A 23010-nucleotide genomic window follows, 5' to 3' on the forward strand; every position below is an offset into this window, starting at 1 on the left:
AAATTTTTATACAAATAGAAGACTTTTTCCATTTTTATTTGTTTTATAAAAATAACTTCATTATATGTGGTTCTGCCCTTTCATTTTGCCACTTATCTATATATAATGAACATACCTCTGAGTTAATGAAATGAATCACTTACTTATATTATAGCTTTATCATCATTTCAATATCAATGGAGAGTAACTGTATTTCCAGACATTAACCACTAGAAACAATGCTACATTGGCACCCGCAGGCATACATCCTGAATAATTCATACTTCTATTTCTAACACCAAATGCAGGCCTGTTAGAACCAAAGTGATCTGTATTGTTAACAGTCATAGATGTTTTTAAATTACTTTCCAAAAAGTTGCACCAATTTGTATTTCCATGAGCAGTACTTAAAAGTGACTTCGGATTTCCAATTATGCCAAGATGGAGTTATGCCCCATCCCTCCCAGATCTTCCCTCTTATAACTAAAAATGCCTGGGCATAATATAAAGAACAAGCATAAGATGACTTTAAAATATGTGAGTTGCCTAAAGAATAAAGAACTTGATGAACAATACAGCCGTGAGTCTCTTCAGTTTCCTTATTGCTGCTCACATATTCAGAAAAGGATGCTATAGAAGATTTCTAACCAGAACTATCCAGATAAAGAAAAGGCCTGCTTCCTTTACCCAAAGCACCAGTAGAAAGATGGCCTAAGGGCCAATTTGGTGGGGGTTTTGGAGGTTTGTTTGTTTGTTTGTTTGTTTGTTTGCTTATTTTTTAGAATACCTGCCCTACTTTGGCAAAACACCAACAGAAAACTGCATACAGCCCTCTCTCCCTCCTCTACAGTTTCAGTGGAGCCAGGTGGTCCACTCTGATTCCCCAACTGAGAGGTGTGAACAAGGCCAACAGGGAGCTAATCTTCCATCCTCTGCCTGGTAGGAGCAGACAGCAATGATCTGATCCTACCACCCAGTGCCCCACCCTGAGAATAGCATCCTTGAGATAAGCAGGCAACTGATCCTCCACCCCCTGCTCAACCAAAGCAAGCCACTCTCCAATTTCCCAGAGGATGGCATCAGCATATCTCAGTAGGAAGGTATTCTTCTCTTCCGCAACCAGCAGAAGCAGGATGCAATCTCATTCCATTAGTTAGTGTCAGTGGGGTCCAATGATGAGCTGAGTGTCCATTTCTTAATAAGCAACAAGACTTAATAATAGAGTAAGGTGAAGACACAGAATCTAAGATAAATAGGCAAAATGTCCAAGACACAGTCAAAAATCATTAATGGCAGAAAGAACCAGGAATATCACAACTGGAATCAAAAAGATAATCAATAGATCTAATACCAACATGAATCAGATGCCAGAACGACCTCATACGAATTTTAAAACAGTCATAATAAAAATGATTCAAATTCTCTTAAAACCAATGAAAGAACTGAAAATTTCAGGGAAAATAAAAGTTATAAAAGAAAATGTAAAATACAGAACTGAAAAATATAATAAGCAATATAAAAAACTCACTGGATAGGCTCAATAATAGAATGCACGTGGGAGAGAACATAATCAGGGAATTACAAACAGATTAATTATATTTACAAAATCTGAAAAACTGATTTTAAAAAATACTTAAAAAAAAAAAAGCAGCAGGGTTTCTAGATGGTTCAGCCAGTTAAGCACCCAACTCTTGACTTCAACTCACATCATGATCTCAGGGTTGTGAGATTGAGCCCCATGATGGATGTGGGTGGAGCCTGCCTAAGACTCTCCCTCTCCTCCTCATCTATCCCCACAAAAGAAAAAAAAAAAAAGGCAGAGTCTCATGACTTGTAGAACAATTACAAAATACTTTACACGAGGATACCTCATTTTATTGAGCTTGCAGATATTGCATTTTTTCAAATTGAAGGTTTGTGGCAAGTCTGCATAGGTCAAGTCTATCAGTACCATTTTTTTCAGCTGCATTTGCTCACTGATGTCTCTGTCACATTTGGGTAATTCTCATAATATTTAAACTTTTTCATATTCTTTATTATATTTGAATTGCCACAATCTCATGATAAAACTTTAGTGAATGAGGAGTTGCTTTTATGAAAGCAAAGAAAGCAATTTCTTTTTTTAAGATTTTATTTATTTATTCATGAGAGACACAGAGAGAGGCAGAGACATAGGCAGAGGGAGGGAGCCTGATGCAGGACTCAATCCCAGGACCCCAGGATCACAACATGAGCCAAAGGCAGATGCTCAAACACTGAGCCACCCATGGGCCCAAACAAAGCAATTTCTTGAGATGGAAATCTATTTCTGATAAAGATACTATGAAGATTGTTGAAATGACAACAAAGCATTTAGAATATTACATAAACTTAGCTGATACAACAGGATTTGAGAAAACTGACTCCAATTTTGAAAGAAGTTCTACTTCGTTAAAATGCTATCAAACAAAATTACATACTACAGAGAAATCATTCATGAAAGGGAAAGTCAATCATCGAGGCAAACTTCATTGTTGGATTACTTTAGGAAATTGGTATAGCCGCTTCATCCTTCAGCAACTACCACCCTGACCAGTCAGTGGCCATCAATATCAAGGTAAGACCCTCCATGAACAAAAAGGTCACAGCTTGCTGAAAGCTCAGATGATGGTTAGTATTTTTTTTTCTTTGCAATAAGGTATTTTAAAATTAAGATATGTATATTGGTTTGTTTTTTCAGAGTAATGCTATTTCGCATTTTATAGACTTTTAACTTAAGACTTTTAAAAGTTTAAACATAACTTTTATATGCACTGGGAAATAAAAAATTAATTTGACTCACTTGATTCTAATATTGTATATATTTGCTTTATTACGAGTGGTCTGGAACTGAATGTGCAATATCTCTAAGGTCACCTATATTTGTATTCTCAGAGGAAAGGAAGAATGGAACTGAACAAATATTTGAAGGAATAAGGCTTGGAAAATTCCCACATTTAGCAGAAGAAATATACCTAGATATTTAGATTTAAGGAGCTGAACAAACTCAAAACAGAAGACAAAAAAATTCATAAAGATAAATTATAACTTCTAAATCCTAAAAGACAAAGAAATTATCTTTAAAACAACCAGAGAGAACTGGCCCATTACCTATAAAGAATACCAATTATAATAACAGATTTTTTCATATGAAACTATGAAGATCAGAATAAAGTGTAATATTTTGGGGGTGACTTTAAAAAATTCATCCACCAAAGTTTTAACTGCAGAGAAATATGCTTTAGGAATGCAAGAGAAATAAAGATTGCTCAGAAAAAGATAAAGTAATAGTTCCTTTATAACAAACCTATCTTTAAAGAATGGGCTAAGAAAGTTCTCTAAACATAAAGGAAACTATAACATCAATCTAAGAATATCAAAAAAAGTAAAGAAGAACATCAGAATGAGTAAGTCCAGGAGTATACATAATAGTCTAGCCTATATTAAAGGCTTTACTGACACAATGAAGTAGATGTCACAGAAAATAAAACTATCAGAGACAAAGAGGAACTTAAATAACGATAAAAGCATCTATCTACCAGGAAGACATAATAACCTTAAGTATGTATGCATTAAACAATGAAGTCTCCAAATACATGTAGTAAAAATTGTTAGAGCTGAAAAGAGAAATAGACGTATCCACAATTATAATGCAGACTTCATAATTCCATTTTCAGTATTGCTAGAAATAAAAACTTTAAGTACAAAATATCTAAAAAACACAACAAAATAAGAGAATCTAACAGAAAGAACACTCCACTCAACGAGTAGCAGAATTCATATCCATTTCAAGAACCCATGGAACATTCACTAAAATACATAACTTACTAAATTATAAAATAAACCTCAAATTTTTAAGAACTGGAATAATTCAGACTATTTTCTCTGACCATAACAAAATCCAAATAGAAATCAATAACAAAATAACAACAGAAAATCTCTCAGCATGTGGAAATTAAACAACACATTTCTAAATAATCCATGGATCAAAGAGGAAGTTTTAAAGGAAGTAAAGATGCAGAGAACTGAATCAAAGAAATTTTTAAGAACATAAAGTATGTACAAAAGCAGCAAAAGTGTTGCTGTAAAGGAGACTTATAAAACTCGATCTACATGAGAACTTTTATAGAGAAAGGTCTCAAATCAATAATCTTAGTCTCTACTTTAAGAAATGAAAAAAATGGGATCCCTGGGTGGCGCAGCGGTTTGGCGCGTGCCTTTGGCCCAGGGCGCGATCCTGGAGACCCGGGATGGAGTCCCACGTCCGGCTCCCGGTGCATGGAGCCTGCTTCTCCCTCTGCCTGTGTCTCTGCCTCTCTCTCTCTCTCTGTGTGACTATCATAAATAAATAAAAATTAAAAAAAAAAAAAAGAAATGAAAAAAATAAAAGAGCAAAATAGGACCAAACAATAAGCAGGAAAGAAAGAAATGATAAGAATCAGAGAAGTAATGACACTGAAAACAGAAAAATAATAAAGAAAATGAATGAAACAAAAAACTAGTTACTTTTACAATAATTTCTAATACAATAGATCAAAAACAGGGCACAAATTACCAATATAAGGAATGAAAAAGGGATATTATTATACATCCTTCAGCAGCTAAAAAAATAATACCAGAAAAAAAGTTTATTTTCATTAATTCAACAACATAGAAGAAATGGGCCAATTCTTCAAACACCATAAATTACCAAAACCCAACTAAGACAAAATTAATAATCTGAATGGTCCTGCAATGATTTTTAAAAAATGGATTTGGGTAAAATGCTCCATAAATATTTAAAATGAATCTTCAGGCCTAGATGAATCCATTGGAGCAGTCTACTAAACATTTAAAGGAAACTTAACACCAATTTTATACAATCTCTTCCAGAAAACAGAGGAGGAAGGAACATATCCCACCCTCCCTTTATGAGGCCAGTATTAAATGAAAGAAAGAGAGAGGGGCAGCCCCGGTGGCCCAGTGGTTTAACACCGTCTTCAGCCCAGGGTGTGATCCTAGAGACCTGAGATCGAGTCCCACATCGGGCTCCCTCCATGGAGCCTGTTTCTCCCTCTGCCTGTGTCTCTGCCTCCTCCCTTTCCCTTTCCATCTCCCTTTCCATCTCCCTCTCTCTCTCTCTCTCATGAATGAATGAATGAATGAATGAATGAATAAATAAATAAATAAACAAACAAACAAATAAATAAATAAATAAATAAATAAATTGTTTTAAAAGGGGGGGGGACCAAGAGATGCCCCCTGGCCCACACTCACACTGCCCACCCAGGAAGAGGGCAGATTTATTTTCTTTTTTTTTTTTTTTTTTTTTTTTCAGATTTATTTTCTGATCAGGATAATGAAGATACTGTCTCCTTCTGAGGGTAAAAGTTGGGCAGGTCTGCAGCACCCCATAAAATAGGGGCTTCCTGGGCAACCCCGGTGGCACAGCGGTCGGCGCCGCCTGCGGCCCAGGGCGTGTTCCTGGAGACCCTGAATCAAGTCCCATGTCGGGCTCCCTGCATGGAGCCTGCTTCTCTCTCTGCCTCTCTCTGTGTGTGTGTATAAATAAATAAAATCTTAAAAAAAAAAAAATAGGGGCTTCCAAATCCTGGAGCTCCTCGGCAAAGATACAAACCACCTCCCGGTTCACACAGCATCCACCTGGGCCTGCTTGCACATTGTTCCCTCCAGCATGGGACCTGGGAGTCAAGAGGGAACCAATTCAAACATAATCCTCACGCTGACCACTGTGCCTTCGTTAATCAAATCCTGTCTCTGACCCAGGAGTCTATGTCTTCTGCCTGCATCTATGAAAACCAGCAGGTTTACTTATTAGCTTACAAGTAGGATGAAACCTTTCAGTTCTTAAAAACTATTTATTGCTAAGTAGTTACTGTAAAATAAGGAGTCCCTTGTATAAATATGCCACAATTCATTTATCCATTTACATTTAGACATTTCTGCTCTTTGAAAAGCACTCTTAAGAGATTAAACAGGCAAGTCACTGATGGAGAAACAATACTTGCAAATCACACATCTGATAAATTCTATCATAAATATATATTTTAAAACTAAGAAAATAACCCATTTTTATAATAGAAGATATGCATAGATGGATCAACAAAGAAGATATAGAAATGGCAAACAGGTACATGAAAAGATGCTCTAAATCATAAGTCACTAGGGAAATGCAAATAAAAACCCCAGTGAGATAGAACTACACACCCAGTTGAATGGGTAATGTTAAAAAAAAAAAAACTAACCGGTTATAAGGAATTGTTGGAAAGGATGCAGAAAAACTGGAATTTTCAAACACTGTGGGGAAAATGTAAAACGGTACAATTACTTTGAAAATAGCTTGTCTATTTCTTAAAAACATAAGACCAACTGGGACACCTGGGTGACTCAGTGCCTGAGCATCTGCCTTTGGCTCAGATCATGATCCCAGGGTCCTGGGATTCAGTCCCTCATGAGGCTCCCTGCAGGGAGGATGCCTCTCCCTCTGCCTATGTCTCTGCCTCTCTCTCTCTCTCTCTCTCTCTCCCTCCCGCCCCCTCTCTCTCATGAATAAATAAAAATAAAATATTTTTTAAAAATCATAAGACCCAGCAATTTCACTAGAAAGTTACTCAAAGTGTTAAAAAGTATATCCAAAGATTTATCCAAAAATGTTCATTTTTTAAGTTAATTCATTTATGAGTTAAAGGATTACAAAATGAAGATTCCCTAAATGATAGAATTAGGATAGAATTAGAAATTCTATCATTTCTCTTATATTGATTAGCTATGAAACTCTAATAAGGAAAAACTTTGCCAAATCAACTATTTGGTTATTTTGAATGATAGTCTGTTAAATGCTAGGTAAATACTGATTTTGGCCCCTGACTGAACAATTTTCAGGATAATGGTCACCAATCCTAATAAAGGTTATTTATTATAATCATGACCTCAGGAGGAGGGGCAGGATGGCGGAAGAGTAGGGTCCCCAAGTCACCTGTCCCCACCAAATTACCTAGATAACCTTCAAATCATCCTGAAAACCTACAAATTCGGCCTGAGATTTAAAGACAGAACAGCTGGAATGCTACAGTGAGAAGAGTTCACGCTTCTATCAAGGTAGGAAGATGGGAAAAAGAAATAAAGACACAAAAGGCATCCAAGGGCGAGTGTCCCCAGGACAGGAGAGCCCCTTCCCGGAGAAGCAGGAGCTGCACCAACCTTCCCGGAGGAAAGGGGCTCGCAGGGAGGTGGAGCAGGACCCAGGAAGGCGGGGATGCCCTCGGGCTCCCGGGGACACTAACAGGCACCTGCGCCCTGGGAGAGTGCAGCGAGCTCCCTAAGGGCTGCAGCCCGCACGGCGGGACCCAGAGCAGCTCGGAGGGGCTCGGGCAGCAGCTCCGCGGAGGGGGCTGCGGGGCGGGAGCGCGAATCCAACAGCGCAGGCCCCGGAGCACTGGGCACCGGGACACAGCCAAGGATCCGGCCTCCCCCCAGGACAGGCAAAGGCCAGGAGGGCCCAGAACAGCAAGGACGCTCCTGCCCCAGGCTGAGCACATCAGCGGCCCCGCCCCGGAGCCTCCAGGCCCTGCAGACGGAGAGCTCTGTAGTTACTGCGGGAGCTGACTCCAGGGCTCCAGGGCTGGTCACTGCCACTGCGGTTGTTCCTCCTGGGGCCTCACGGGGTAAACAACCCCCACTGAGCCCTGCACCAGGCAGGGGGCAGAGCAGCTCCCCCAAGTGCTAACACCTGAAAATCAGCATCTTAAAAGCCATCTACAAAAGGCCCACAGCAAATATCATTCTCAATGGGGAAGCACTGGGAGCCCTTGCCCTAAGATCAGGAACAAGACAGGGACGTCCACCCTCACCACTGCTATTCAACATAGTACTGGAAGTCCTCGCCTCAGCAATCAGACAACAAAAAGACATTAAAGGCATTCAAATTGGCAAAGAAGTAGTCAAACTCTCCCTCTTCGCCAATGACATGATACTCTACATAGAAAACCCAAAAGCCTCCACCCCAAGATTGCTAGAACTCATACAGCAATTTGGTAGCATGGCAGGATACAAAATCAATGCCCAGAAGTCAGTGGCATTTCTATACACTATCAGACTGAAGAAAGAGAAATTAAGGAGTCAATCCCATTTACACGTGCACCCAAAAGCATAAGATACCTAGGAATAAACCTAACCAAAGAGGTAAAGGATCTATACCCTAAAAACTATAGAACACTTCTGAAAGAAATTGAGGAAGACACAAAGAGATGGAAAAATATTCCATGCTCATGGATTGGCAGAATTAATATTGTGAAAATGTCAATGTTACCCAGGGCAATTTACACGTTTAATGCAATCCCTATCAAAATACCATGGACTTTATTCAGAGAGTTAGAACAAATTATTTTAAGATTTGTGTGGAATCAGAAAAGACCCCGAATAGCCAGGGGAATTTTAAAAAAGAAAACCATATCTGGGGGCATCACAATGCCAGGTTTCAGGTTGTACTACAAAGCTATGATCATCAAGACAGTGTGGTACTGGCACAAAAACAGACACATAGATCAATGGAACAGAATAGAGAACCCAGAAGGGGACCCTGAAATGTACGGTCATCTAATATTCGATAAAGGAGGAAAGACTATCCATTGGAAGAAAGACAGTCTCTTCAATAAATGGTGCTGGGAAAATTGGACATCCACATGCAGAAGAATGAAACTGGACCACTCTCTTTCACCATACACAAAGATAAACTCAAAATGGATGAAAGATCTAAATGTGAGACAAGATTCCATCAAAATCCTAGAGGAGAACACAGGCAACACCCTTTTTGAACTTGGCCACAGTAACTTCTTGCAAGATACATCCACAAAGGCAAAAGAAACAAAAGCAAAAATGAACTATTGGGACTTCATCAAGATAAGAAGCTTTTGCACAGCAAAGGATACAGTCAACAAAACTAAAAGACAACCTACAGAATGGGAGAAGATATTTGCAAATGACATATCAGATAAAGGGCTAGTTTCCAAAATCTATAAAGAACTTATTCAACTCAACACCAAAGAAACAAACAATCCAATCATGAAATGGGCAAAAGACATGAAGAGAAATCTCACAGAGGAAGACATGGACATGGCCAACATGCACATGAGAAAATGCTCTGCATCACTTGCCATCAGGGAAATACAAATCAAAACCACAATGAGATACCACCTCACACCAGTGAGAATGGGGAAAATTAACAAGGCAGGAAACCACAAATGTTGGAGAGGATGCGGAGAAAAGGGAACCCTCTTACACTGTTGGTGGGAATGTGAACTGGTGCAGTCACTCTGGAAAACTGTGTGGAGGTTCCTCAAAGAGTTAAAAAAAGACCTGCCCTACGACTCAGCAATTGCACTGTTGGGGATTTACCCCAAAGATGCAGATGCAATGAAATGCCGGGACACCTGCACCCCGATGTTTCTAGCAGCAATGGCCACAATAGCCAAACTGCGGAAGGAGCCTCGGTGTCCATCGAAAGATGAAGATGTGGTTTATGTATACAATGGAATATTCCTCAGCCATTAGATACGACAAATACTCACCATTTGCTTCAACATGGATGGAAATGGAGGGTATTATGCTGAGTGAAGTAAGTCAATCGGAGAAGGACAAACATATGGTCTCATTCATTTGGGGAATATAAATAATAGTGAAAGGGAATATAAGGAAAGGGGGAGAAATGTGTGGGAAATATCAGAAAGGGAGACAGAACATAAAGACTCCTAACTCTGGGAAACGAACTAGGGGTGGTGGAAGGGGAGGAGGTCGGGGGGTGAAGGTGAATGGGTGACGGGCACTGAGGGGGGCACTTGACGGGATGAGCACTGGGTATTATTCTGTATGTTGGTAAATTGAACACCAATAAAAAATAAATTTATTAAAAAAAAATCATGACCTCAAAAAATTTTTTACATTAGTATTTTAATATATTGCAATCATTATTCCTTTTAATGCTCAAAATGCCATCTTGGGCAAAGAGAATCTCGTTCAAGTTGGATCTTATGTTCTTTTGACATGACCTCAAGCAGTTTTTAATAATTTTCTTGCTTTCAGGAATGACATGTCCTGGGCTCTACTGTGCTTATCTCCTGCATGAACGTATAGCTGTGCCAAATACAGAGGCCATTTGCAAAAAAGGCATGGTTCCTTTTAGTGGAAAACAGCATTTTAGGCATTAAAATTTGTGCTGGATTTTTAGTAGATATAAAACTATAAAATAAGTAATTTCTTTCAAAAGAGACTAAATCAGTGACGTCTGGGTGTCTCAGTGGTTGAGCATCCACCTTGGCTCAGGTTGTGATCCCAGGCTCCCTGGGTCCCCTTAGGGAGCCCTTATCCCTCTCCCTCTGCCTATGTCTCTACCTCTCTCTCTCTGTGTGTCTTTCATGAATAAATAAAGTCTTTAAAAAGAGAGAGAGAGAGAGAGACTAAATCAAATAAACAAAACAAAAATTTTAAAAAACTAAATCATGAGTTCATCCTGATAATTTTGATTTAAATTAAGCATGATAGGATTTTACTTTTTATTTCATAATTGTATGTTTTCTTTTATGATGAAAATCTTGGTTCCTGTTACAACTGTCATAATTATTAGCTTTCTCTTCCTTACATGTATGTATATGCAGTAGTTTCAAGCCAGCAATATAATTATTAACACCAACAACAAGAACAAAATACAGCTGAAAGTTTCATAATGGGGTTTTGTGGTCCCTAAAATATATTCCAATGGAAATACACTACCAAGTATTGTGATTTAAAAACACGTTTACATCTCTTCTCTGGGGAATTATACTGTAAAGTTATTTTTCCATTTTTACACACTACTTTCTTTTTATCATTTTTATTTTTATGCATGTACATTTACATGGTTTTTAAATATAAGTCATAGGGATGCCTGGGTGGCTTAGTAGTTAAGCATCTACCTTTGGCCCAGGGCGTGATCCTGGAGTCCTAGGACCAAGTCCCACATGGGGCTCCCTGTATGGAGCCTGCTTCTCTCTCTGCCCATGTCTCTGCCTCTCATGAATAAATAAATAAAATCTTTAAAATCAATCATCAAAGTCATAAACCAATTATATTCAGAGAAGAGCTTTCATCCCTACCCTTTCTCCCTATTCTCTTCCTCTATAAATTGTCATTTTTTCTTAATTTTTCATTTATCTTTCCATTCTCTTTTTGAAAATATTAGTAAATACATGTATCTTTTCTGTTCTCACCCCCTTTCTTATACTATAAGTACTGTTCTGCACCTTGCTTGTTTTAGGGATAATAATATATCTTGGGGACCACTCCATGGTTGTGCGTGTATCGAGTTCCTCCTGGTCCCTTTTCCATAGCTGCCAAGTCCTCCGTTATGGGAATTGTTGTTTGCAGAATCCTAAAGATGTGCCTCTCCCAAGATTCCCACCCCTCTGGCATCAGACACTAATGTAGATACTAGGGTGGACAGAATTTGAAGAAGTAATTAAAATCCCAATTCAATTAAGCTAAAAATACAGATTATCTCTATGCATCTAACCCAATCAGGTGAAACCAGTAAAAGCAGAGTTTTTTTGTGGCTGGTGGCAGAAGAGGGCGGTCAGAGACATTGAGGAGGATGGACGGGATTCAAGGAAAAAGTAGCCTTCCTGCTGGCGTCCAGGGGGGAAAGGAGACAGCTCTGCTGTGAACTGCTGATAGAGAGAAAGGTTGGTCTCTAGAAGCTCAGTGTGATCCCCGGCCAAAAGCCATGAAGGAGACAGGGACTTCAGTCCTACTGCTGCAAGGAAATAAATTCCACCAACAATTAGTGAGCTTGGAAGAGGACCCTAAGCCTCGGATGAAGATTGCAGCAGCAGCCAACACCTTCCCTTCAAGCTTGTGAGACATGAGCAGAGAGTCTCACTACCCAGAGCCCTGACTCCTGACCCAGGGAAACTACTGGATTAATTATGTGCATTGTCTCAAACCATGGAGTTTGCAGTAATTTGTTACAGCAGAAATAGAAAACTAACACACACACACACAAAAAAAAAAGAAAGGGAAGGAAGGAAGGAAGGGAGGGAGGGAGGGAGGGAGGGAGGGAGAAAACCAACACAAGGCTGTCCACAGTTCTCTAGCCAATCTCCTGCTGCTGCATATTTGCATTGTTTATAATCTTCTGCCATAACAAGCAGTGCTTAGTGGATATGTCACTTCACTTCTTTGCTAATAACAGATCTTTGCACGTTCTATCCTAGAAGTGAGATGGCTGGGCAAAAGGTGAAAACATGTAATTTTTCTAAATATTGTCAAATTCCTCTTCAGAGTAGCTACTATACTTTATATTCCCACCAGCAACGTATGACAAGGCCAGTTTCCCCATGTCCTCACCAAGAGAATATGTTTTCAGACCCTGCCCATGCACTGAGCCAGAAATGCTATCTCTGCTGGTTTCCCTTAGAATAAGTAGTGAAGTGCATTCCTCTTACAACAAGGAAGCTTTCACATCTACTCATAGGTTTAAAGGTCCTCCTCATTCCCCTCTTCATGAAGTGTCTGGTCATAATCTTATTCTGTTTCTGCCACATCCCTTTTATCTGTTGACGAGTTTTGGCTTCTATATCCCATGTAAGAGGCTTCCCTTAAATATCTGGTGATTCTTGAGGCCCATTTATATTTTTAAATGATGCACTGAAGGGAGGTGTGTGTACAGGAGCAGGCCCTAAGACTGATGGGCTCCACTCCAAGAATGTCCAGCAAGGTGTCACTAGCTGCAGAAGGGGACATCCAAATGGCAGCCCCTATGGTACTTTTACTGGGTTTTGGTCAGCTTCCCAGAGATGAATCTCCAAATTCTGGCCAACAGTACATAGCCAGGCTGCTAACAGTGTGCAAGTGAAGTAGGATAGGGGGTGGAAGTCCTCACCCTTCAGAGTATGTAGACTTGCGTACAAACCTCAGATTTCTCACAAGGCACCTCATCTCCCTCTTATCTATATGTGGAAATACCCAAATTGGCAGCGTCTCCAGTTCACACGATCCAGAATGCATTTTCAAGTCTCCCGCTATAGCAGAAGAGGTGGTGTCTCCTGACCATTTGTGTTGGAGGAGGAAGGTGGGAATCAACTCTTCATGCAGGTTCCCTATCAATCCTGTCTTGAGTCTCCCCTCCTCTTCACCACCGCCATCAAAGGTAGCAGGCACCCCTAATTCCCAACCTTTCCAGAATTCTGTCACACAGTCATCAGGTCTCCTCACAGCTTTCCCCTTGCAGACAAAAAGGGATGTCAGCAATCTCCATTCTGCTAAATGAGCAAGCATTTACCCACCAGCTTTCCAGCTTCCAAAATACAAAGATGAGGTGACAGCGCTCATCAGCTTTAGCCATCTTTCCCTTTGCCTTTATAGTTTTGTGACTTTCTCACTCCTTTACTCACAAGTCTGTACAGGATCACAAGAGGGCATGTCCAAGCAGAAGACAATTGCTAACATTTCTTCATTTAGAAATCCTCCATCATTTCCTTTCCTCCCCCTGGCATTCGGGGCATGTGAGGGGTCCTAGAACCATACTCCATCTTTCCTATTGTTTTTACATGGACTGTCCAGGTCTCTGCCATAAGTTCTGTGTGGTAGGTGTGAACTTTCATACTGCCTTTCAAAGCACTAACACCATCCTCAGCAGAGGCCATGCTCTTTTTCTTCCTCTGCTGAATTTCAAAATACTTCCTCTCCATAGTTTCCATTACTTCTTAAAATTCTGTCCATCCCATCTGTTCTGCCCCAGTAAGAGCTGCCTGTTCTTCTTTCTCCTCCTCCACCCAGTACCATGTCTCTTTCAATGGACTATGACAAATCTGCTTCCTTATGACTTTACCTACTCAGTACTGGACCAGGACAGGTTGTGGCAAAGAAGCAGGTGGTGAGACAGAGCTGTTCTCTTCAAGTGCAAAGAAATGAGGTCATCTGCCTGCAGCTTCACTGACCAGGGGCAGACTGCCCCCCTTTCAGTCTTGCTCCTGACCTCCTGGGAACAGGCATGCTGGCCCCATCAACCACATCCAGAATCCACATCTGCATCTAGGATCCTGCAGAAGTCCCAAAGTCTGCTATTCACCAAGGTTTGGAGGATAGCAAGTCAAATCTGCCACACAGCATGGGGAGAGTGGAGCCTGTCCTTACTTCTCCAGCAAGGCTAAGCCTCATCTTCCAGGCTCCTACTCTACATGCATTCTACTCACTGTATTGCTCCAGAGAGATAGCACAGAAGTTAGAGCCAGGGTATGCTTTCAGGCCACCATTTTCCCACCACTGCTAAAGTTTCTAAATATCTGTTCAGACACACAGATATCACAGCAATTTCCTAGGAGGACCAAAGATTTTATATCCAGGCTTTGATGGTCTGAATTGTTTAGTTCTTTCCCATTAAAGGGTTTCTGCAGTTGGAGTTAAGAGGGGTATTTGAGACAGGATGATCAGAGTGGCTCTCAGAAGAAGAGACCCTTAAACTGACCAGAAACCTGAATACCTGAGGAAGCCAGCCATGAAAACACCTGGGAGGATGAGCATTATAGGTACAAGGAACAGTACTTGGGAAAGGCTCTGAAGTGAGTCTAGTAGGCTTACTGTGTTCAAAAAGCAATAAGAAAATCTATGTGGATGGAATGGAGTGAAAGTCAAGAGTCATAGAAGACAGGCTAAAAGTGGGCTTCTGCTAGGTGAAGTAAGGAAGAGGAGGCCATGGTAAAGAGGAAGGCTATCATTTCAACATGACAGGATGTTTTAGAAGAGTCTGAGTGGAGAAGAAACAAAAGCTGACCGACACTGTGTAAGAGATTCTCTAGTTGCTACATGGAGACCAAACTATGAGTCCAAGAAATGATGTAAAAACATCTGTTGAGACAACTATATTATTTGTCCTGGTGAAAATAATGGTAGATACACAGAGTAGAGGCAGCAAAGCAAATGGAGAGAAGCCTTTACAAACAGACAAGAATAACTTCTTCCATTTCTAATAGACTAATGGACAGGATACATGCTTGAAACAACTGTAAAATATATCATCAAGACAGTATGGCACTGGCATAAAAACAGACACACAGATCAATGGAACAGCATAGATAATCCAGAAATGGACCCTCAAAACTCTATGGTCAATTAATCTTCGACAAAGCAGGAGAGAATATCCAATAGAAAAAGACAGTCTCTTAAACAAATGGTGTTGGGAAAATTGGACAGCCACATGTAAAAGAGCAGAACTGGACCGCTTTCTTACACCATATGCAAAACAAACTCAAACTGAACAAAAGACCTAAATGGGAGACAGGAACCCTCAAAATCCTAAAGGAGAACACAGGCAACAACCTCTTTGAACTCAGCCACAGCAACTTCTTGCTAGACACATCTCCCAAGGCAAGGGAAACAAAAGTAAAAATGAATTCTTGAGACTTCATCAGGGTAAAAAGCTTTTGCACACCAAAGGACACAGTGTAATATTGAAGTTTTTAAATTTCAATTTTAAAACTAAAAAACAACCTACGGAATGGGCAAAGATATTTGCAAATGTCTTATCAGATAAAGGTCTAGTATCCAAAATCTATAAAGAACTTACCAAATTCAACACCCAAAAAGCAAACAATCCAATTAAGAAATGGGCAGAAGGCATGAACAGACATTTCTCCAAAGAAGACCTACACATGGCCAACAGACACATGAAAAAATGCTCAACATCACTCAGCATCAGGGAAATACAAATAAAAATGACATAGAGATACACCTCACACCTGTCAAATGGCTAAAATGAACAACTCAGAAAACAAGAGATGTTGACAAGGATGTGAAGAAAGGGAACACTCTTATACTGTTGGTGGAAATGCAAGCTGGTACAGCCAGTCTGGAAAACAAGGTGGAGGTTCCTCAGAAAGTTAAAAATAGAGCTACCCTATGACCCAGCAATTTCACTACTGGGCATTTACCCCAAAGTTATAGATGTAGTGATTCAAAGGGACACATGTACCCCAATGTTCATAGCAGCAACATCCACAAGAGCCAAACTATGGCAAGAGCCCAGATGTCCATCAACAGATGAATGGATAAAGAAAACGTGGTGTGTATATACAATGGAATATTACTCAACCATCAAAAAAGAATGAAATCTTGCCATTTGCAACAATGTGGGTGGAACTAGAGGGCATTATGCTAAGTGAAATAAGTCAGAGACACAAATACCATATGATTTAACTTATATGTAGAATTTAAGAAACAAAACACATGAACATAGGGGAAGGGAAGGAAAATGAAGTAAGAAGAAAACAGAGATGGAGACAAACCATCAGAGACTCTAAATCTGGGAAACAAAGTGAAGGTTGCTAGAGGGGAGGGAGGGGTGGGGGGATGAATTAGCTGATGGGCACTACAGAGGGCACTTGAAGTAATGAGCACTGGGTGTTGTATGCAACTGATAAAACACTAAATTTTACCCCTGAAACTAATAACACACTATATGTTAACTAAATAGAATTTAAATAAAAAGCTAAAAAAACACAACTACAAAATACATGAAACATCAGTTTTCAAGACACTGGATATAAAACAAAGCTCGACAATGATCCCTAAGATGTGAAAAGAAAGAAGGCTCTGTAGGAGCTTCTATATACCCTTCACTTAGTTCTGATTAGCCTGTGACATAAGGACATGCTAAAAGGAAAAAATCAAGGAAGAATCTAATAGAATCCCACAAATGCCTTCCAAGTAATGAATATGTTCAACTAAGATCACACGCTCATGAACTAATATTGGTATATGACAGTACCTATCTATAAGAAAAGACATTTTCAAAGATCAGATACACAAAATTAAGCTAGGAATCAGCACTGACATAGACATTTACAACTGATTTGATGAGGATGACACAAACTTTGACCCCTATTTAAGCAAAATGTTATCTCTCCCTCAGAAAAAAAAAATTCTGTTCTTCTCATTTTCAGACCTGTATTACAAAAAAAAAAAAAAAGTCCTCATTTATTAGTATATTTTTACTATGGTCATTTTAAAAAATCTGTGTATGTTTGTTTTCTCTTTATAGAAGCACATTCATCAATAAAAAAAATTTGTGGAAATTTGTTTTTTTCTCTGGTTACACAAGTATAAATAGCCACATTTTGCCTCTTAACCCATAAATCCTAAAATATTCACTCTCTATTTACAGGAAAAAGTTTTCCAATCTGTAATCTAGATAATCTCAGCAATTCTAGGGTCTCCTCAGTATTCTTCAATAAGTAAAAAACTAGATCAGAGACAGTCAACCATATACTCAAGGCTCCTCTGGGTTGTAATTTCACATGGACCAGACAGTCCAGATGTTAATCAAAAGCACCAGAGCATGAAGAGAATCTGTGGTGTGTCAGACAGCTTCTCCTTTTAGAGAAGGTAGGTGGAACCCACGGAGAGTGAAACCTTCCCAACCTACAACCAGTCCAGAAACTTCTCCCTGCTTCTTCCTCTACACTTCACTAGACTGTTCTGCTGGGCTTCTAGCTGCTCATTCCAGAATCTTACAAAAGTGAAAACTATGGCCAAACCACCAGTCAAGAATGCCTCCCAAATGCCTCCCAAAGAATGCAAAACAGAACTTTAATACTCTGCCTTGGACTGTCATCAGATCTAGGGACCTCTGGCTATTTCCCACTACCCTGCTTCAGCTCCAGAAGTCTTCTCCAGGTCCTCAGTACTTCTCAGCTGAGGTTTTATGTGGAAAATTAAACCCTTAGAAAAGTCTAGGGAAAAAAAATTCAGTGTTAGGTACACAGAAGCCAAGAAATACTACTAATAAAACAGGTTCCAAACTGATGTTATTGATGAAATCATATCAGAGAAAATCATACCTTGCTTGGCAGCTGAGCAGCAACATCTCGTGGTTATGAATCAAAATATATAAAAGAACCAGGAAGGCTTTTGCTCTAATGGAAGTTGAGGGGCTGTCAAGTAAACGGATAATTGTAGAGACAAAATCCTGTAAGATATGAAAATATATTTTGAGAAAACATGAAATGAATAGAGCAGTCAACTATCAAGGTTAGTCATGTATAATAACTACACAGGTAGCAAATAATAATAATAATAATAATAATAATAATAATAATAATACCAGCTACTGTCTTTGCATTCTTAATTTGTGCCAGACTCTATACTAAAATTTAATATGTATTATCTCACTTAAACCTGAAAACTAGCTGTAACAAGTTGACAATATTATCTCACTTTTTTAAAAGATTTTATTCAACCATTTGAGAGAAAGAGCATGTGAGTGGGGGCGGGGGTGGGTATAGAGGGAGAAAGAGCAGACTTCTTGCTGAGCAGGGAACCTGATGAAGAGCTTGATCCCAGAACCCCAGGATTACAACCTGAGCCGAAGGCAGATGTTTAATCAGCTGAGCCACACAGGAGCCCCAATATTACTATTTTGAAAAGTTAACCAATTCAAAAAGTTGGACTGAAATCAAGGTCAGTGGAACAACAAAGCCTGCTTCTTAACCACTCAACCACCCAACAACCTAACCCACTAACAACCTATTGTCACACTTAAAATGTGACAATAAGTAACTAGAACTGGAAGTAACAACTGCATGTACACATGAACCTCTGCACAAACCTTTGTATTATACAGAAAGCACGTCTCTAGTTTACACATCTAAGATCTACTGATATAAGAATACTCAATATGACTTAAAAGAAAAACCTATATTTCTATAACATTCTTTAACTAGAGGCATAATACAACACAGAGGAATGCATAATAAGATTAGCATTATGTTCCCTTCTAACAGACTGGACATTGTTTCAGGTGCCTATTGATATGCAAAAAGGAAAAGCAACACATACACATACACACACAGAGTCAATGAATGTAAGCAGGCAGGAATAGACAACTGTATTGTTAGGAAGACGGCTACAGAGAGCAAGAGAAGAAGTTCTCAACAGTCCTTAAGAGAAGCAAGCATCGAAGAGTGACACAGTTATGTTCAAGGCAAATGAAAGCAGTTCAAATTTTTGGCCATGTCACAGTACTTTTACACTGGGTGCTATGTTGCTTTTTATTAAGGATGGAGATATATCTATATACCTACATTATGCAGGAGTCTCACCTAGTTCCTGGAACTAAATAATCAAGGTAATTCATCACCTGGATTTTAAAAAAATGAATCAACACTACAGGATCTTTGAGTAATAGATCTGTTTCCACCTTTCCAGTAAGTAGACAGTAGAAACCCATTTCTCCACAATCAATTCCCATTCTAATTTATACCCTGGACCCAAGGACCATGATGATTACAAATCTGTTTCCCACACTAACACCACCCACCACACATACAAAGATATAATTACAAAACCACTCAAAGATCCGCTAGCCTTAGACTGAGAAACTTTTCTGATTACAGAAAACTAAAAAGTCATGATAACTGACTGCAATTCAAGATCTGGCAACTTTGTGTCACATAAAAGAACATTACCAGGACAATTGCAAAACCTGAATAAGGTCTGTAGAGGAATTACTAATGTTAAATAAATGTTAGCTTTTTTAAACCCATGGCTTCTTTTTTTCGGGAATATTCAGTGAAGTAATTATAAGTAAAGGGGCATATAAAAAAAAAAGTAAAGGGGCATCAGGTCTGCAAACTCTTCTCAAATTGGACACACACACACCATAAAAGAAAGACACTATAAATCAACCATGGTAAAATGCAACATTTGCTAAATGTGAGTGAAGGGGTATATTGCAAACCTTTCAACTGCATGTCCAACACTCAACTCAGAACCTACCCTATATATGATACTCACCCTCTGAGGGTCATCAGCTTAAGACCAAACTTAAAAAACCTGAGCACCTTCCTCGACTCCTCCCTCCTCCCATGTCCAATTGATCCCCAATTACTGTGAAAGTAATATCCCACTAATGTTGCCTTATATTTAAATGCACCATTTTATTTTTCCCAGAATTACTATAACATGTTTTAGCTCACTTTGCTTTCTTCTATCTATCCCACAAGTCATAGCCACAGTGATCTTCTCCAACAGCAAAGAAGATTATGTTATTCACCTATCAAATATTCTCAGTAGTTGCTGCAACCCCTGAAATGAACCCTTATCATGACTTACAAGACCCTTCATGATCTGGCTATTTATTATCTTTCCAAAATCACTTATCATACCACCACTCCTCTATATAGCCCCCAACACTCACCCGAAAGAAATAAACCAAGAAAATAGAAAATACTGAACGCAGGAAAGAGATAAAGGGAATCATGTTCCAGATGATAGCTATAACCAAGTACAGAGAGAGCCTAACCATAATGGAGTTGGTCAGAAGACTCCAGCAGAAAACTCTTTTATGAGAAAAAAAATGAACGGAATACCTGATGCATTGGAATACAATCTAAAAACAGACGGTAATGTAATTAAAGTCTGCTGAATTTTGAGCTAACCAAAATTGAGTCCAATAATACATAAAAAGTACTTTAAAAAGATCACCATCAAGTAGAGTTTATTGCAGAAATCCAAGACTGGTTCAATATTGACCAATGTAATTCAGCAGATTAAATTTAAAAAAAAACCACATGATCATATTAATAGATAATGAAAAAGCATTTGACAAAATCCAACATCCATTCATGATTAAAACCCACCAAAGGATAGAAGGGAACTTCACCAATCTATAAAAGAATATCTAGAGAAAAATTGCAGCTGACATCATACTATAGGGAAACATTTGATGCTTCCCCAGTAAGACTGGGAATTAAACAAGCATGTCCATTCCCAGGACTCATAATTCAGTATTTGACCGAAAGTCATTGCCATGGTTGAGGAAGAAAAATAAGAAAAAAATCATTCATACTGTAATAGAAGAAATATTCTCAGAGGTTATGATTATCTATTTAGAAAATCCTAAGGAAGCTACAAAAAGGCTTCTACATCTTACAAATAAGTTTAGCAAGATCTGGTGTATTTCTATACACCCGCAAGGAACAATTTTAGAAAACAAAAAATTTTTTTAAGTATCACTTTTCAATAACTCTAACAATAACAACAAAAGAAATACAGGTATAAACCTAATAAAATTTGTGGATAATCAGTAAACTGAAAACTATACAACAATTATAAAAGAAAAAACATTAAAGACATAAATAAATGGAGGCATTTCATGTTCATCTATTAAAAAACTCAAGATAGTTAATATGCCAATTTTCCCCTAAACTGACCTACAGATTTAATGCAATTCCAATCAAAAAAATCTCAGCAGGATTTTCTTGTAGATATAAACAAGCTGATCATAAAATTTATATGGAAAGACAAAGGAACTCGTGAGCAAAACAATTTGAGGGGGAGGGATGATAGAATCACGCAATTATTTTAACACATTAAAAAAACCTACAGTGATCAAAACAATGTGGTATTGACAAAATGACAAAGACCAAGGAAAGAGAATTCAGAAAGAGTCAATTAGTTTAGGACAAAGCTGTAAGGGCGGGGGGGGGGGGGGGGGCGGACCTGGTTGAGCATCTGCCTTTAGCTCATGTCACGATCCCAGGGTCCTGGGATCAAATCCCACATCAGGCTCCCTGCAGGGAGTCTGCTTCTCCCTCTGCCTATATCTCTGCCTCTCTCTGTGTGTCTCTTATGATTAAGTAAATAAAATATTTTAAAACAAAATAGTTGCAAAGGGAACTTAGGATAAAGTATAGTCTTTTCAATAAGTAGTGCTGTAATGACTGGATGTCCACAAATAAAATTTTTTTTTTACTTCATCCCATACTATGCACCATATACAAAAATTACAATCATACAAAATGAATCATACAACTGAATAGAAAATGTGAAACTATAAAGTTCTTAAAAGAAAACAGAACAGAAAATCTTCATGACCTTAGGTTAGAAAAAGTTCTTAGATATAACACCAAAGCACAATTAATAAAAGAAATAACTGGTGAACTGAACTTCATGAATATTAAAATTATCCTCTATAGAAGACAATGTAAGAAAAGACAAGCCAGATAGTAGCATAAAATATTTGTAACTGGAATACACAAAGAATTCTTAAAACTCAACATTAAGAAAAAATATTTTTAATAGACAAAATATTTAAATCAATATTTCACCAAAGAACACATACAGAGATTTACATAAACACGAGAGGATGCTCAATGTCACAATCATTACAATAATGCAAATTAAAATCACAAGGAGACACTAAGCAATTATTAGAATGACAAACTGAAAAATGACTAGCGTATGGAACTAGAATTCTGTATACATTGCTGGTAGAAAATGGTACAGTTACTCTTGAAAATAGCTTGGCAGTTTAATAAAAAATTGTTAAACACACACCTAATCATATATAATGCAGATATTGCACTTTAAAAACTTTTTATTTATTGATTCATGAGAAACAGAGAGAGAGAGGCAGAGACACAGGCAAAGGGAGAAGTAGGATCCATGCAGGGAGCCCGATGTAGAACTCGATCCCAGTACTCCAGGATCACACCCTGAGCCAGAAGGCAGACACTTAACTGCTGAACCACCCAGGCATCCCTATTGCACTTCTAAGTATTTATTCTAGCATAACAAAAATATATGTTAACAGAAAAACTTACACATGAAAGTTGACAGCAACATTTTTCATAACAGTCAAGAAATGGAAATGACCCATATGTCCTTGAATGGGTACATGGGTATATACACCATGGTATATCTACATAATGGAATAGTACTCAGTATTAAAGAGGAAAAACGAGACAAAATCAGAGAGGAAGACAAACCATAAAAGACTCTTAATGATAGGAAATAAACTGAGAATTGCTGAAGGGAACGGGGTTGAGAGATGGGGTAACTGGATGATGGGCATTGAGGAGGACACATGATGTAATGAGCACTAGGTGTTATATAAGACTGATAAATCACTGACCCCTACCTCTGAAGCTAATAATACATTATATTTTAATTGAATTTAAATTTTAAAAAAAGATCATGAAGGGACGC

The 23010-nt window shown here is 38.6% G+C and overlaps 1 protein-coding gene across 1 annotated transcript in view; it reads right to left on the minus strand.

The window, feature by feature from the left end:
- Positions 1–23010, minus strand: part of ULK4 (unc-51 like kinase 4) — a 595478-nt gene that overhangs the window by 401729 nt on the left and 170739 nt on the right. The window contains exon 22 of the mRNA XM_041734654.1: positions 17862–17989. Within this exon, the coding sequence (XP_041590588.1) occupies positions 17862–17989 (128 nt within the window). The remainder of the gene's footprint in view (positions 1–17861; positions 17990–23010) is intronic.

Source organism: Vulpes lagopus, chromosome 19 (genome assembly GCF_018345385.1).
Source record: "Vulpes lagopus strain Blue_001 chromosome 19, ASM1834538v1, whole genome shotgun sequence".
Taxonomy (NCBI): Eukaryota; Metazoa; Chordata; class Mammalia; order Carnivora; family Canidae; genus Vulpes; species Vulpes lagopus.